The sequence below is a fragment of the Galleria mellonella genome, unplaced genomic scaffold (assembly GCF_026898425.1).
Source record: "Galleria mellonella isolate WM207_F2 unplaced genomic scaffold, CSIRO_AGI_GalMel_v1 utg33, whole genome shotgun sequence".
Classification (NCBI taxonomy): Eukaryota; Metazoa; Arthropoda; class Insecta; order Lepidoptera; family Pyralidae; genus Galleria; species Galleria mellonella.
In genome coordinates this window covers 4,104,648-4,120,558 of record NW_026442079.1, presented here as the reverse complement: position 1 = coordinate 4,120,558, position 15,911 = coordinate 4,104,648, and the positions used below count along the sequence as shown (strand labels likewise).

General features: G+C 34.5%; 1 protein-coding gene across 6 annotated transcripts; it reads left to right on the top strand.

Annotated features, from left to right (window-relative positions):
- Positions 1–5,677: 5,677 nt before the first annotated feature.
- LOC113518772 (sodium/potassium/calcium exchanger 3) lies at positions 5,678–14,878 on the top strand. 6 transcript variants are annotated; one of them, XM_031911447.2, is made up of 10 exons: positions 5,678–5,904; positions 8,451–8,633; positions 8,965–9,152; positions 10,539–10,725; positions 10,808–10,873; positions 11,055–11,284; positions 11,369–11,531; positions 11,752–11,853; positions 11,977–12,098; positions 14,108–14,878. In XM_031911447.2, exons 1-10 carry the CDS (start codon positions 5,886–5,888, stop codon positions 14,333–14,335), a joined length of 1,488 nt encoding a protein of 495 aa, XP_031767307.1. In that variant the 5' UTR covers positions 5,678–5,885; the 3' UTR covers positions 14,336–14,878. The 6 variants fall into 6 exon arrangements, with proteins under 6 accessions (XP_031767307.1, XP_031767306.1, XP_026759556.1 ...); XM_031911446.2 differs by having other exon boundaries at positions 10,953–11,284; XM_026903755.3 differs by having other exon boundaries at positions 10,950–11,284.
- The last annotated feature ends 1,033 nt before the right edge of the window (positions 14,879–15,911 follow it).

Below are 15,911 nucleotides of genomic sequence, written 5' to 3'. Positions count from 1 at the left end.
CACTACAGGTCGGCAGATTGGGATGAGATGCGGATTTTTTTCGCATCTTACCCATGGAGGCAGGTTTGCTTCACACTGGATGATCCCGACGCCATTGCCGATTCCATTGCTGATGTGGTGCTTCAGGGAATGGAATTATTTATTCCTAACTCTGTGGTGCCCGTCGGCGGGAAATCCCAGCCCTGGTATGGAGCCTCCTGTAGAACAGCATCTCGTCTGAAACAGGAGTGCTTCCTAACCTGGGCTAAAGGTGTGGCGTCGCGAGATCCTAACACCAGTGCTCTTAAAAAGAAGTATAACTCTGCCTCTAGGTCTTTCAAAAGAGTTATAGCCACAGCGAAGTCAGAGCATATTAGTAGAATTGGCAAGAGATTGGCTAGTTTGCCCTCTGGGACTCGAGCTTTCTGGTCTCTTGCCAAAGCTGCACAAGGGAATTTCTGTAAGTCATCTTTTCCACCTTTGCGCAGGGAGGATGACTCGTTGGCCCAGAACGCTAAAGAAAAGGCCGATCTTCTTGGATCCATCTTTGCGTCAAACTCGACATTGGATGACGGGGAGAAACCACCACCGACCATCACGTGTTGTAGGAGCTCTATGCCTGACATTAAATTCACGCATAGCTCAGTGCGTAGAGCACTTTTCTCCCTCGAAATCCATAAGTCGAGTGGGCCTGATGGTATTCCTCCAATTGTGCTTAGGACGTGCGCACCAGAGTTGGCTCCGGTTCTTACGCGTCTTTTTCGGCTTAGCTACTCATCGGGCATAGTCCCAAAGTTTTGGAAGACTGCTCTGGTGCATCCGATCCCTAAAAAGGGAGATCGCTCAGATCCAGCTAACTATAGGCCCATAGCTATCACTTCCTTATTCTCGAAGGTTATGGAATCCATCATTAACCGTCAACTGCTCCGGTACCTAGAAGAGCACCAGCTGATCTGTGATCGCCAGTACGGCTTTCGACAGGGACGTTCGGCCGGTGATCTTTTAGCTTACTTAACACACCGATGGGCAGTGGCAATCGAGAGTAAGGGAGAGGCCTTAGCAGTTAGTCTGGATATTGCGAAGGCCTTTGATCGGGTGTGGCATAGAGCGCTGCTTTCAAAGCTACCTTCATTTGGGTTGCCTGCGAGACTGTGCATTTGGGTCGCCAGTTTTCTCAAGGAACGTAGCATTAAGGTCGTAGTCGACGGTGCATGCTCTGATTTAAAACCTTTGAATGCTGGTGTCCCGCAAGGCTGTGTACTATCTCCGACTCTGTTTCTTCTGCATATCAATGATATGTTACAGATAAGTAATATTCATTGCTATGCGGACGACAGTACAGGAGATACATTATATACCGGTCATGCAAAGATCTCGCGGGCACATACCGATGAGTGCCGGAATAGACTTGTGTCTGAAATCGAAACTTCACTCCATCAAGTTTCGATCTGGGGTGAACAAAATCTTGTTCAATTTAACCCCAAAAAGACACAAGTCTGCGCGTTTACCGCAAAAAAGACGCCGTTTGTCGTATCTCCTCACTTTCAGGGCACTTCCCTTGATAAAAAGTCAAGTCTAGGAATTCTGGGCGTTGATATATCTTGCGACGTCCAGTTTTGCGGTCATCTGGAGGAGAAGGCTAAGATAGCTTCCAAAAAGTTAGGAGTGCTCAATAGGGTGAGACGATATTTCATGCCAGAACACCGCCTGAAATTATATAAAGCCCAAGTCAGGCCGCATATGGAATACTGTTCTCACCTGTGGGCAGGAGCGCCACAGTACCAACTCCTTCCGTTAGACCGCATTCAAAGTCGGGCGGCTCGAATTATCGATAGTCAACGCCTTACTGTCCGGCTTGACCCATTGAAACTGCGCAGAGATGTTGCATCTCTGTGCATCTTCTACCGAATTTATCATGGGGAGTGTTCTGAGGAATTGTTCGGATTGATACCTGCTGCTGATTTTCACCACCGTACAACCCGCCACAAACTAAAGTTTCATCCCAATCATCTGGACGAGTGGCGGTCTTCCACCGTGCGTTTTTCAAGGCACTTTCTTCCACGCACAACCATTCTTTGGAATCAACTTCCAGCAGCAGTATTTCCGAACCGATACGACAACATAACCTTCAAGAAAAGAGTATATTCCTTTTTAAAAGGCCGGCAGCACACCTGCAATGCCGCTGGTGTTGTGGGTGATCATGGGCGGCGGTAGTCACTTACCATCAGGTGAGCCGCATGCTCGTTTGCCCCCTGTGTTGTAAAAAAAAAAAAAAAAAAAAAAAAAAAAAAATACTGTTTCGCCCATGATACCCCTCATGCGTTGCCATTCCTGAAGACTCAGGTGTTATTCCTCTGTACCCTGTAAATTCACGCCATATCCCACCCTTCAAACCGAAACACAGCCATGCAAACACAACTGCTTCACGGTAGAAACACAAATGGGACAGAGGTACCCAAGCAATCGACTTTTGTACAAAGTCTTCCTCTTTTTATAATTATCTAAATACGTACTAGTAATTTTATTGATTTAATTTAATTAATTGTTTTTTATTTAATTCAAGAATTTTTACTTAGGAGCGGGTAGAAAATCAATAATTATAAACAAAGTTAAGTACTACCCTACTTTTTACTTTTTATATAGGTAGACCAGCCGAGGTAGGTTTCTTAATTTATTGTTTGTTGTTGATTTGCAATAATTAGTGCAATTTACGGTAACAAAAAAATTACTATTTGTTTTATTTAATTTCATCCATTAGTCTAATAAAGCAAAAGTTTGAAGATGTCATCGTGTTTTATTTAAAATTTTAAAATTTCTTTAGATATCCGAGAAATCTGAGAAATCCTGGTCGTGGGTTCTCATGCCTCGTGAAATAAAAAAGGATGAGAAACTCTTAGTAATGTTTTATTTCATCAACAATGTCTTTATATTGAATTGAATTAAATCTACATATACTATTATTACTATAACTGCGATATATAATATTATACAGTGGTAAAGGTGAGTATATACTTGTAAGTAAGTATGCTGGATACTTTTGATCTTATTTTAAAAATTCTTTTATTATTGGAAAGATATATTATTATATTTATCATTATTATTAGTAGTGCTAGAGATTACTTTGTATTTTGGCAAACTTATATGTTCAATAATTGATCACAATAAATATAATTGAAGTCATTTCATATAATTCAATTATATATATATATATATATATATATATATATATATATATATATATATATATATATGATAATTGTTTGAGAATATGGCGTGCGCTGCTTAAGCTGTTTGAAATAAAGGTGGAGGAAATAGAGGTTTGAAATAAAGGAAATCTGTAGCAAAAATTCTCACTACAAAAAATTCTGCGAGCCCATATATCTAAATAATATCCCAGCCAAAAAGATAGTTTTTATGTTAAATGTAAAATAAATTTTAAAGTCTTATAGAATATTAGTGCAGCTGGGTTTTGGCGTGTGTGAAAGTACCTATACTTTCACAACTTTATGTGTTGAATAGTTTAAAGGTTACACAATCAAATATTTGTATCGTTTTCGTAGCAATGCTAAGCTGAGATGGATCGCTAGTATTGAATAAAATGTTAAACTTTTGAGTTCCTTGATTCAATTATTTTAAAAATAATATAATAGAGTCATATTATTTTGGAATAGTGTGATGGGTTGCACTTTGGTCTGGTCACAAAAATGTTTATCTAAACGTATACTTGTAAGTAAATTTATTATCGTTTCTTTACCCACGCCTACACATGTATTCTATGACTCATTGCTGCGCTACTTTGCTTGTAATTCATGCTCAAATCTCTTAATTAACCGTAATTGACTGTCGCGTGCCGCCTATGAGTCGCAGGGGAAGGGCCACCGAATTGACGTTTGACCTGATGGTTGGATTATTAGAAATCAGATTTCGTTGAGCCGGTTACATCATAATTAAATTACCTAGTTGAGTATAAGTTTCTAAAGAATTTTACCAATGAACAAAATACAAAATGTTTATTTATTTATTTACATTTTTGTTATTTTTATATCATCTATTAGTTATTTTAGGTTTCTTATCTTTTTTTTTGTTGAAATAAATAATTGTTTATAGGTAATATTTATTTAATAGAAACATACAAATTAATATCAATTAAATATACTACTCGTAAATTAAAATCAATTAAAGCTATGGTTTATGAAGTATACGTTTTGTATGTCTCTATTTAATATTTTTTTTATACAAATCGACATAGAATTGCATTAGACAACTTCTTAAAATATTCTACATACAAAATTGCAACATTAAAAGAGTTTAATAAATATACATAAGTATGTATAGAGTTTTGTTTCATACAGGGAACGAAATTAGTGATAATATATATGGGTCCTTGTTTATTACTGATATCTCTATTAATTGGATACAGATATTTTAAGATACACTGTTTTGAATATAACTGTACAACATTAATTTCGAAATAATATTTTACTAGAAACCTCTCTAGTCATCTACGAAACTTCCATATCAAATTTCACTTTTCTTGCTATAGACACTTATAACCAAATTTGTCAGCAAAGCTGACCTATTATCAGCTTTGTTTAGTACAGTTAATTATGTATAAAAAAGTTATATCTTACAATTTATTAAAAGCTAAGGAAACTAGCAATATTTAATCTGGAAAATGTTGAATTGTTTGTATGGCGGAATCGATTTTATAATTTTTTAATTAAAGGATTAATCATTGCAGAAATCAAAGTTCTGTAAGTCAACGTTGAATAAAGTTGAAATTCTATGACTACTTTCCTGTTTGTCATCTATTTCTGGAACCATTTATAATACAATAAATCATCGAGACAATTCAATAAGCCCAAACACAGTCTATGACTATCTTGGTTGTAACATCAGGTCAAGGCATTTATATACAAGTATTGTTGCAGTATCATCGGATGTGCATAGTTTATTAAATTTAAAATAGATCGGGCGAATGGAAGTCAATAAATAACCTTCGTAGGTAAAGCCTCTGTAGCAAATAATAAGAGAGCTGCTGTTTTACTATGAAATTGCTGATGATCTACTTACAAAAATAAAAACGTTTAAAAAGATTATTTTTTTTAGCTTAAAAGGTAGAAATTGAGTATAACATGGTTGTAATAATTTAATATGAAAATTACTTCAAAAATCACCATATAGTAATAATTTTAGTTTGTCCAAATAGGTCCTATAAATCCTAATTATAATGAGAACTGTATATAAGTATATTATATATAATTTATAAATAAATTTGTCATTCTGCTACGGATAAAGAGATGAATAGAATTGATATTAAAATTTACACTCACTATCTATTAATTTGTTTTAAACCTCTCTCTGTTTACATTATAAAAGATGTGAGATGCAGCAATTTATATTTACATTCAAAACAATACATATACTTGTACTTGGTAGTCATTAGATTTATTAGTAGATAATATGTCTTAAAAATTATGTAAGATATCATTGAATACTTTTATTTTTTCTATATTTTTCCATAATATATATAAAGTCGTTATTAGACCACGTACTTTCTATTTTAGATAATTATAATTTTTATAATTTTTAACACTATTTTAGTATGGAGTACGGTGACGATGATGAGAACGTTAAGCATATATGCGAGTGGGCAGCAGCCTACTAGAGTAGCTGGACCACGATGTTCGCTTTGGGAGTCACTCCCGCACTGCGCCCGAGCGCCGCCCGACGTACCTACGTGTATTGTATGGAAATAAATAATTGGCCCCCGTATTCTTCTTTTGACGAGCTCTCCGGCGGGTCCATTATGTCCGTTTGAGCGTGAGCGGTGGCATTCGGACGCCAGTGGCGACGTCCTCGGTCGCCTGCGTCCTGCGTCGCGCTCCGCACAACACCACGACAATATGAACACCTCCGATCGAGGTACGACACCACACTCTTACATTTTGCTAAAGATGCCCAGTGAGAACTTCCATATCATTAGCATATTGAAGATTCTTTCACACTTGGCGCAGTGCACGTATATCTACGCAACAAGGTTATATCAAAAGAGGTCGGAAGTGCGTCTAATTCCCAGTGAATGGCTAGGTCACTCAGTCGTAAGTGAATCGAATGAACGCAGAGAAGAAGATTATATCAGCAGTCGGAGTGCCGGTTATTGAAAGTGAATTTAGTGCTCGACGTAGCGGTATCCAGAAAACTGCCGGTAGTTCAATACGTTGGCCAACGGCAATAGTAAGTATGGAACACTGAGCAGCATCATGGCTCTTAATGGAACAGGTATGAGTTCTTTTATAAAATTAAAAAAACAGGCGTATTTTGTTTATTTACACTTTCTATAGAATTGCTCTGGTAGAAAATAGTATCTGCAAAATTTTGATGAAAATTTTTATAATGTTTATTAATCAATATAACCGAAACAATGGGCGTGGTTGAAAAAAGTTATATGTTTACAATACCTGTTGACCTTTCTGGAAACGAATTAGTGTCGATTATGCCATAACAGCGGTATATCATTGCGGGCATCAGCCGCACCTTAGCTAGAAGCAAGCGATTGTACTTATGTAGAGCACTGGAAACATTTGTAAATGAAAAGTATACTTATAAAATATGTATATGAGTGTATATCCATATTCTAATATACAGGCCATGTGATAATTACTATATCAGTTATAGTTTTTCATTTTGTTAAAAATTAAACGCATATTAAAGGTCATCTGGACATGAGAGTCTATACAATTGACACTAATATCATTAATTAACTTCTGCATCGATTTTTATTTCCAGCAAAATGCATATATACATAAATAAACAAATTTGTCATTGACGTTAGCGAAAAACTAAAACAGGAGTAATGGTTACTTTACGTATTTTATGATTTCTCGTTTCTTTAGTCGCTACAAACCGACAACAGTTAGTGAAGGTGCTATTAGGTAAATTTGCTTTATAGCCATTTGCCGTGGTTAGGCAGCCGTTCCTAAAGTTAGAAGGGGGAGGCATGAGCTCCAACTCGGCGCCTCATCCGGTCGCTCCTCGCGCAAATTGTCAATTGGCCGTCGTCGACTCAGGGCTGTCAACGAACAAGGTTGAGCTCTATGTGACTTCACGTGACTTGCCGGTGCTGTTAGCCAAAACTACAAGATTTGCAATTAATTATCTATAATAAATATACAAAAATCATTGTTCAAGTCTAAGGTTGTAAATTGGCGCTTTCTATTGACACTAACAATATAAGATCTAAAATTAATTTAAAAGTTTATGTACACCTCTATTGCTTTTAATAACGTAACAAGGAAGTATTCATTGTTCAGTATTATTCTTCTGCAATCAATCATTATCGATTTATTAGAACCAAAGAGATATTGAATAGGCTGGACAGTGGATCGAAAGACGACTTATGCGACGTTAATGCGGACTTCCTGTCTCCTTTGATCTGTCAATTTCCTTCATAGTGCACTCGGTGATGTGCGGGTGTCTAAACGAGGTATGACACGCACAATTTGGCACATACATGAACCAAGAGTATCACAGTGTCTTGCTGGCCGGCACGTCGTCTTTTCTGAAATCGGTTAATCCGGTTAAACAAGTTATTTCAGTAGTAATTTGAGACAATTTGTCTACGATTTGCTTGTTGACTTTGTAATTTGTGAAGAAGCCGTTAATAAAAGTGTCATAGACGAACATTAGTTCAACTGGAAAGATATTATGCTTTATTCAAATAATAGTACGTAGTAATTACAATTATTTATCTTAATACTTAAGGATTTCATAACATTTAATTGATATGCTTTTTACAATGTCGCTCTCTACTAAAGGCTATAAGGAAATACTTCAGTAAAGCACTTATGTATATTTGATAACGAAGTGCACTCTTAGATTATCAGGAACAATTCATCACATCCGTATAATAAATCTTGGTACATTTTCAATATAAATTTTACTCATCTCTAAACAGTAAATCAATTGACTTTGATGTGGGTTAACAAAGAGGTCAAAAGTGCTCGTGTCCCTTTAAAATGTCCAATGGAATTGGCTTCTTTATTACATCTTGCAATAAATATTTCATAACCCACTTTATTACATTCGTCTACCGGTTTGGCAGCAAGAAATAATATAAGAATGTTGTACTGTTTTCTATTAAAGATAAACTGGGTAAGAAAAGGTGCTAACACAATGAATATTTTAATCTTTCAGTTTGTAATATGCGAGTGCTTACTGTATGTTAGTGATTACGATAATATCGTTACGATTGTAGACGTGTTTGGAAAAAATGCAACAATTTAAGACATATGTTAGCTACAAAGGTTGGTTACATAAAGCAACTAACCGTAGAATGAATTACTTTGACAATGTTTAAACAATTTATTATAATCCGATTAAATTAGCATAAACATAATTGAATGAATGTCATTAATATTACTTTTTACAGATTTTTACAATATCTCACATTGTTGTTTTATTTGTAATAGACGCAATACTCCGCAACTGCACGCCGCCGGCTATCGACGATTTCCCGGCTGGGCTGTTCACAGAGCTCCAGCGGCAGCATGGCGCCATCGTTCTCCACGCTCTCATCTCTATCTACCTCTTTATTGCCCTCGCTGTGGTCTGCGATAAGTTTTTTGTTCCTGCCGTGGGTAGAATATGTCACGGTACGTACGAGTAATTAGTTCATTTCCATCCTCTAAGACTAAAGGAAATTATACATATTTTCGCATAATTTGCGTTGAGCTTTATTAGAAAACTATTTTACTGGAATAGAAATAATGATTGAAATGAATTGAATAATTTGTCCAATATCATTTAGTATTATACTATACAGTGTTAGAAGACACTATGGTTATTGGAAACAAATAAAATCCGATATAACAGAATAGATTCTATATCTATTTAATCTGAATGTACATTGGCACTGTACCGTGGAAATTATGTTCCGTTATGAACATATTGATTTACCAAAATATGTTATTTAAATAATTGCAGCGCTAAACATGACGAACGATGTAGCCGGGGCAACATTTATGGCGGCAGCTACTTCTGCACCTGAGCTTTTCGTGAATGTGATAGGAACATTCATTACTGAAGGTGACATTGGAGTGGGGACCATTGTCGGTTCTGCCGTATTCAATATCCTTGCTGTAGCTGCGTGCTGCGGTATCGGAGCTGGAATGGTATGATTTAGTATTTTCTTCATATATACCATGGGAAATACATTTTAATATAGCAAATTTTTTAAAAATTTTGTAAAGATATAAAATATCTGTCATTGAATTAGTCTTTAACGAATGAAATGATTTGAACGATTAAATTCCGTATAGGTTAATCAATTTTTGGATTAGTATATTGTACAGACAATTTATCTAAGAGGAGATGGACACTCGTTTTTAGGGTATCGTATCAAAATGTACAAAGAAATCCTTTTGGCGCTACTTTGTTCGTTCATCCGTCCATACAACTACTTATGCCATCAATTTGAAATTTGGAATTATTTTACATATTGCTGGCCCTCACATATTGCAATGGAAATAATTGAAAACTATTTCTTTTTTTTCCTAAGCGGCTTAAAAGAGTAGTCAAAATTACAAATTTAACCTACTGGTCCAAATGGGGTATCATATGAAAGGACTTTATTTGTATATATTAAAAATTTTTATTTATTTTTATGATGCGTAGTTTTTCAGTTATGATCCCCCCCTTGCCGCTTATTACTGAAGTTTCTGGAGGAAAAATCCTGAAACAAATTATTACAAACATGGTATAATTAGACTATTTATAAAGATATATGTGAATATTACAAGGAAAACAAAACGCCGTTTCTAACTAGCATCGTTTTATAGAAATTATCAAAGAATCTTTCAATCCAGCGGTCCAGCTTTTAACCAGATTTTGACACGAAATAAAAATTTAGGAATTGTAGTATCAATAATAATAACTATTAAGGTTATTTAGTATGCAATAAAAATAATTTTATCTCACGTTTATATACTGAAGTACGGAACTCTCGTCGTGTGAGTACAACACGTACCTGACCGGTTTATTGTTCGTCTATTTAAACAAAGAAATGCGACAAGCATTTAGTAGAATTTGTCCGAATGTTAATGTGTTGACTTGGTTATTTGCTGCATATATATTATAGTTAGTTATAGTTTGACTATGTGAAAAAAAAATATATTGTCATTTGGATTCATGAAGATGATGGAAATAGTGTTTGTGAAAAAAGATATACCTATACATTTCTAGTTTTTTTATATTTACTATGTAAGTAAACATTTATGGTATGGTCGCGGCATAGAATAGGCCGCCCCCTCCTTTTCCGTAGTTGTCGTAAGAGACGACTAAGGAAACTTAATGGTAGAGGGATGAACAACAGCGTCCCTCATAAAACATTGCCAAAATCTATACTGCGGTTGCCAATCCACTTGCTAAGCACGGAACTACTGGCAATACCTTCAAGGGGGAAGCATGTTATTATGTTCAGCAATGGACAGTTAAAGATTGATATGATGATGATGAAGTAATTACTTGACACGATTTAATTAATATTTTTTTATTTATAGGTAGTACCTTTAGACTGGTGGCCATTGACAAGAGATTGCCTTGCATATGGAATTACAGTTTCGATACTTATTTGTATAATGCATGATGAATACGTACAGTGGTATGAAGCATTTTTACTGGTTCTACTATATGGAGTTTACATTTGTATTATGTATTACGATAAATCTATTCAACATTTTGCTAGAGGTAAGTAGAGTGTGAGTTAAGTTGGTAATATTATTTTCATTGATGTTCATTATTAAATATATGAATTATGATTAATTTTCAGGAAGCTGGCAGTTTATGTCTAATCTATTGCACAAAAAAGATGAAAAACAAGACGGCTTAGAAAATGGTTTGTAATTCCTACTCCTTCTATATTTGTTGTCTATTTAGTAGTAAGAGATTTCTTGGAATATTTAATTTTTCAGAAGTTAAAAATATTAAATCTCCTCCACCGATTAATAAAAGCGATTTAGCTATGGACCATCATCAACATAATGGAAATATAAAAACTGCCTTATCTCCTTACCCAGACGTCAGTGAAAAGAATATTGAAATTGAGTCATCGCAAATTGAAAAAACATCACTGGCCGAAATTGAAAAGACCAAAAATAATGACGTTGAAACTAGAACTATCGACATGGATATTGTCTGTTCAGAAGATAACGTTAATCAGTCGAATACAGACGAAACAAAAGACGGAGTTGATGAATACGAGCATTCGCTTTGGAAATGGCCGACTGGTAGAAGCTGTTTGACTAAGGTAAGCTGTTATTAGATTGGTTAAACATAAAAAAATCGATAATATAATGTTATAATACCAATAATATATTGTTAAACATTTCAGACCACTTGGATTGTAACATGGCCTATCCATTTAGTTTTTTTATTTACAATACCAGACTGTGAAAAACCACGATTTAAGAATTGGTTTCCGCTGACGTTTATGATGTGCATTGTATGGATAGGATCACTTTCTTACATTGTAGCCTGGATGATTACGATTATCGGTAAATAAGGATTTTTATTAGTAAAAATGTTGTTGTAAAATTTTTATGAATAATAATACATTATTTAAATGCTTGTGAAATTAACTAGGTATTTTTATTTTAATTTATATTAATGTAATATAAATTTGGAAGTTGTCAGTTGTAGTTTTTAATATTTGGTGTAATAAAATTAGTAAGCTAGTATCATTACATATTTTGTCTATCTTTTATATTATTTTAGGCGATACATTAATGATACCAGATTCTGTGATGGGAATTACATTCCTTGCTGCTGGTACGTCTGTCCCTGAAGCAGTTTCGAGCGTTATAGTGGCTAAACAAGGTAAGCGTGACGTAGTATAATAATATTTTACAAGAAAACTATACTATAGGTAAGCTTTGAAAGTTGTTAGTTTTATAATTAATGAAGAGAACTAAGAGTTAATAATATTTATTTCTTTGGCAGGACATGGATCAATGGGAATAAGTAACTCTATTGGATCGAATACATTCGATATTCTGTTATGCTTGGGACTACCATGGCTTATTAAAGCGTCACTAACTCCGGCGGAACCTGGACACTATTGGGTTAGAAATTAATTGATTAACTTAAACTAACTTTTTAATTTTTAGGTGCATACTGATAGTAATAATTTTAATCTTTAATCATTGCGAATATTTTGTAATGCAAAGCGAATGAAAAAATGTCATATATATTTATATTTTAAATAATTTTCTTATTTAATTAATTTGTCTATAATAGAGAGTTTTATGCCTATGCGAAATTGTATGTATAAAAAAAGTAGAAATAAATATTGTACTCGGTCTCATTAGGACTGGTCATTTTATATAATTTCTACATCCAATATTTATATATAAATATATTTGACTCTAAGTAATATTTGTTTATTAAGGCGATGCTGGTCTTTGCAATAATGCGACAATGATATAAATATAGAAACATTAGCTCCTTCGGCTTCACCATCTCAAAATTTGTTTCATAATCATTTCACGATTCCATGAAAATTAAAAAAATAACCCTTTTAGTGTTCGCTCCTCAATGTTTTTATTTTATGTTTTATGCAGATCAAATTCCCTAGGGATTAAGTATATTTTTAATTATAATAAATATTCAATTAATATTTATCAAATCTAGTCTTCCAGACTGGCTTCTGAGTTTAAATTCTATGTTTAAGTGTTAAGCTTACCCTATATTTTGAACAAATTAAGAAAAATTGCAAATTAACCTACATTAATATCGTCACTGAAATGGAAAAAGGTAAAAATGAAATTACAGCAAATTTGGCGTGCTTAAAAACAATTAATCGAAATCATTTTGAGGAATGGCCGTCTATGTTCTTACTAATAAGTCAAAGAGTATGGGGCATGCACAATATCCATACTCGGCAGGTCTTTTCTTCGGAGTATTCCATGTATACTTTATTGGGTTGAGGTCTGGCGATTGAGTAGGCCACAGCAGAACGTTGATGCGAACATCGACAAGATGCGTGCTATGACTTTAGTCGTGTGTAGACGTGGATTGTCGTGCAAAGGGATGATCATGTCTGAAATAAGCCTGTCTACATAAATCTGAGCATTGAGGGTGTCCCTGATACAAATGAGATTGGTTCTTTCACCAATCCAAATATCGGCCCAAATCATGAATATACTTCCTTACTGACATAATTTCAAATGTTCTTAATATCCAAAGGTCGTCCTAACTCAAGTACATCTTGTATACGGCCTTATACCGAAAAGAAATTTATCAGAAAAGTAAATACAACGCCAGTCTTTTTTCTCCTAATTTTTGTATTCGCGAGCCCATTGTAAACGGGCCTTATGATTGTAGGATGCTATAAATGGAACTCTAAGTGACCTTAGGGAACGCAAGTCCATGTCACGTAAACAATTTCGGATGTTTTAGTCGCTTATCAGCGATCCTGAAGAGCTGTGGAGCTTCGTCGTCAATATCAAGGCGGCCATGGTATGATTTCGTTAAACAGTATTTTGGATGTACCGGTCATGTCTGAGAGTAATGATACGAGATTATCCTCCATATCGCTCTGCTTCGCTGCCTGTGATATGATAGTGTATCCAGAGGTGGTCTATGACTCTCTGTATAGTACCAAAAGCGACAGCCAGAGTACATTGCTTAGAACTAGCTTGTAAAATTCCGACGGCTCATGTCATCTCTTCTCGTATCAAATGATGTTGTTGCTTCGTATCGATACAATTTTTTTTTAGTTCCGATACAGAAAGTATAATGGTTTTGTAAAAATGCTATTATATAATATTATACACTTTTATAGGAATCTTGATTAACAGTTGATTTTATTTTAAATATTTCTTTTTATTTTTAATCAACATTTAAAGAAAATTCATTATTCAAATAGGAAAATTCTCAAAAAAGAATCCAAAAAAGTTAAAATTATAAATATCAATTACGGCGAGACTCTAAAATGTACTTGATCCCTAGATACTTTTGATGTGTATACGTTGATTTGTTAGTCAGTCAATAGGTTTCCTCTTTCATTCTTTCTCTTTATATTCGTTATTATATTTTTTTTGTGATATTAACGTTAAATCATTGTTCACAGGTGAAAATTAATTCAATGGGTTTGGAATACTCTGCAATATCGTTGTTATCAACACTACTTTTGCTGTATTTGACATTTTGGTTCAACAAATTTAAGTTGGATGCGGCCGTCGGTCGAGCGTGCCTCGGCATGTATGCCATGTTTTTGGTGCTTGCTACCTTAATTGAGCTGAATGTTTTCTTCCCCGTCAACATGCGTACGTGCAAGAGAACGGAACTGAAATCCTAACTTAGTGTATAAACGATAATGAAAAATGAACTGTGAAATTAAAGGACGATGGTAGATATCTTTTGTAGTAAACTGTGCGTGTTAGTATTAGTAAACACCGATTAGTGTATAATGAGCTTTTTCAACATGATCGAATTATTCGTTTAATTGAGGAATTCTCTAATATTATAACAGTTGTTTGCTTTCAATTAATTTATCGTAGAAAAAAGTATTAATCTGGTTTGTTCATAGTTCTCAAAGTTCGTAATTATCAACAAAAATTATTCTAAATTTTAACGTTGTAATATAGTCGTAAAAGTAAACAATTATTGACCAGCTATGATTCATAAGGTTTTTAGAAGAGGCTTTATATATATGATTCATTTAATAGAATCTTATGAATATGATGTTAATAAGTATTTATAATTTCGCTTGCATAGATACATGAATGGTAAATAGTAGGTATCGAGTATTGTGGTGTCATGAACCTCGATAGATGTGTTTTTGTACATATATACAACGTAACAAAGTTTTAAGTTTAATTAAATATATAGATTTATTTCATTTATTTGTTTTATTTTAGAAATAGCTAAATTATTAACGCAAAAATTATATAGATAACCCTTTGGTGACAATAATAATAATAATTTATTCAACAAAAATATACAGATGCAATTACAAGATATTATTACATATGGATTTACAATAAGTGTCTCTGGCCTCCATGCTAGGAAAATCCTGTGTCAAGGTCAGGCTACCGTACATTACATAATTAAATTTCATATTTAAATTAAGGAATTACAAAAAATATAGAAATAAAGGTTAAACTGCAAATAATAAATACTATTAAAAATATAAATAACAATAATATTAGTGTGAAATAATAAATTTACCGCCCTTCTTATATATGTGAACTAGGACATGTATGTATGAGTACATGAACTATTTGCATTTAGAAAAAAAAATAAAAACAAAAGTAGGATATATGTATATGTTTTTTTTTTATACCACTGAGATGGCAAACAAGCATACGGCACACCTGATGATAAGTGGTAACCGTACGCCTATGAACGCCTGCAATACCAGAGGAATTACGCGCGCGTTGCCGACTCTGAAGAAATCTCTTTACCCCCCTTTTGAAGAACCCCATGCTGTAGTCTCTTGGGAAAACCTTGGCAGGGAGCTCATTCCATAACCTGAGTGTTCGTGGGAGAAAACATCTCTGAAACCGCGTCATAGGCATCATATTGAATAATTCCTCTGAGCACAATCCGTTGTATAAGCGGTAGAACACGCAGAGTGAGGCAAAATCTCTCCTAGGACTTAAGGGTTCAATTTCGCTTGCAAGCCTGGGATCATCGACAATTCTCATAGCTCGTCGTTGCACTGAGTCGAAGGGTTCAAGCTGATATCTACGTGCTCCCGCCCATAAGTGACAGCAATACTCCATATGGGGCCGGATTTGCGATTTGTAAAGCATTAATCGCTGATCCGGCGTGAAATAATGCTTCGCTCTATTAAGCACACCGAGTTTTTTGGATGCCAACTTCACCTTATCTTCGAGGTGGCCACGGAACTGTACGTTACTAGAGACATC

Bases quoted from the DNA above. Each gene is read 5' to 3' on its own strand.
- LOC113518772 (XM_026903755.3), top strand. The intron at 10,726-10,807 runs GTAAGTAGAGTG...ATTAATTTTCAG, and splicing joins TATTCAACATTTTGCTAGAG to GAAGCTGGCAGTTTATGTCT. The intron at 11,285-11,368 runs GTAAGCTGTTAT...TAAACATTTCAG, and splicing joins GTAGAAGCTGTTTGACTAAG to ACCACTTGGATTGTAACATG.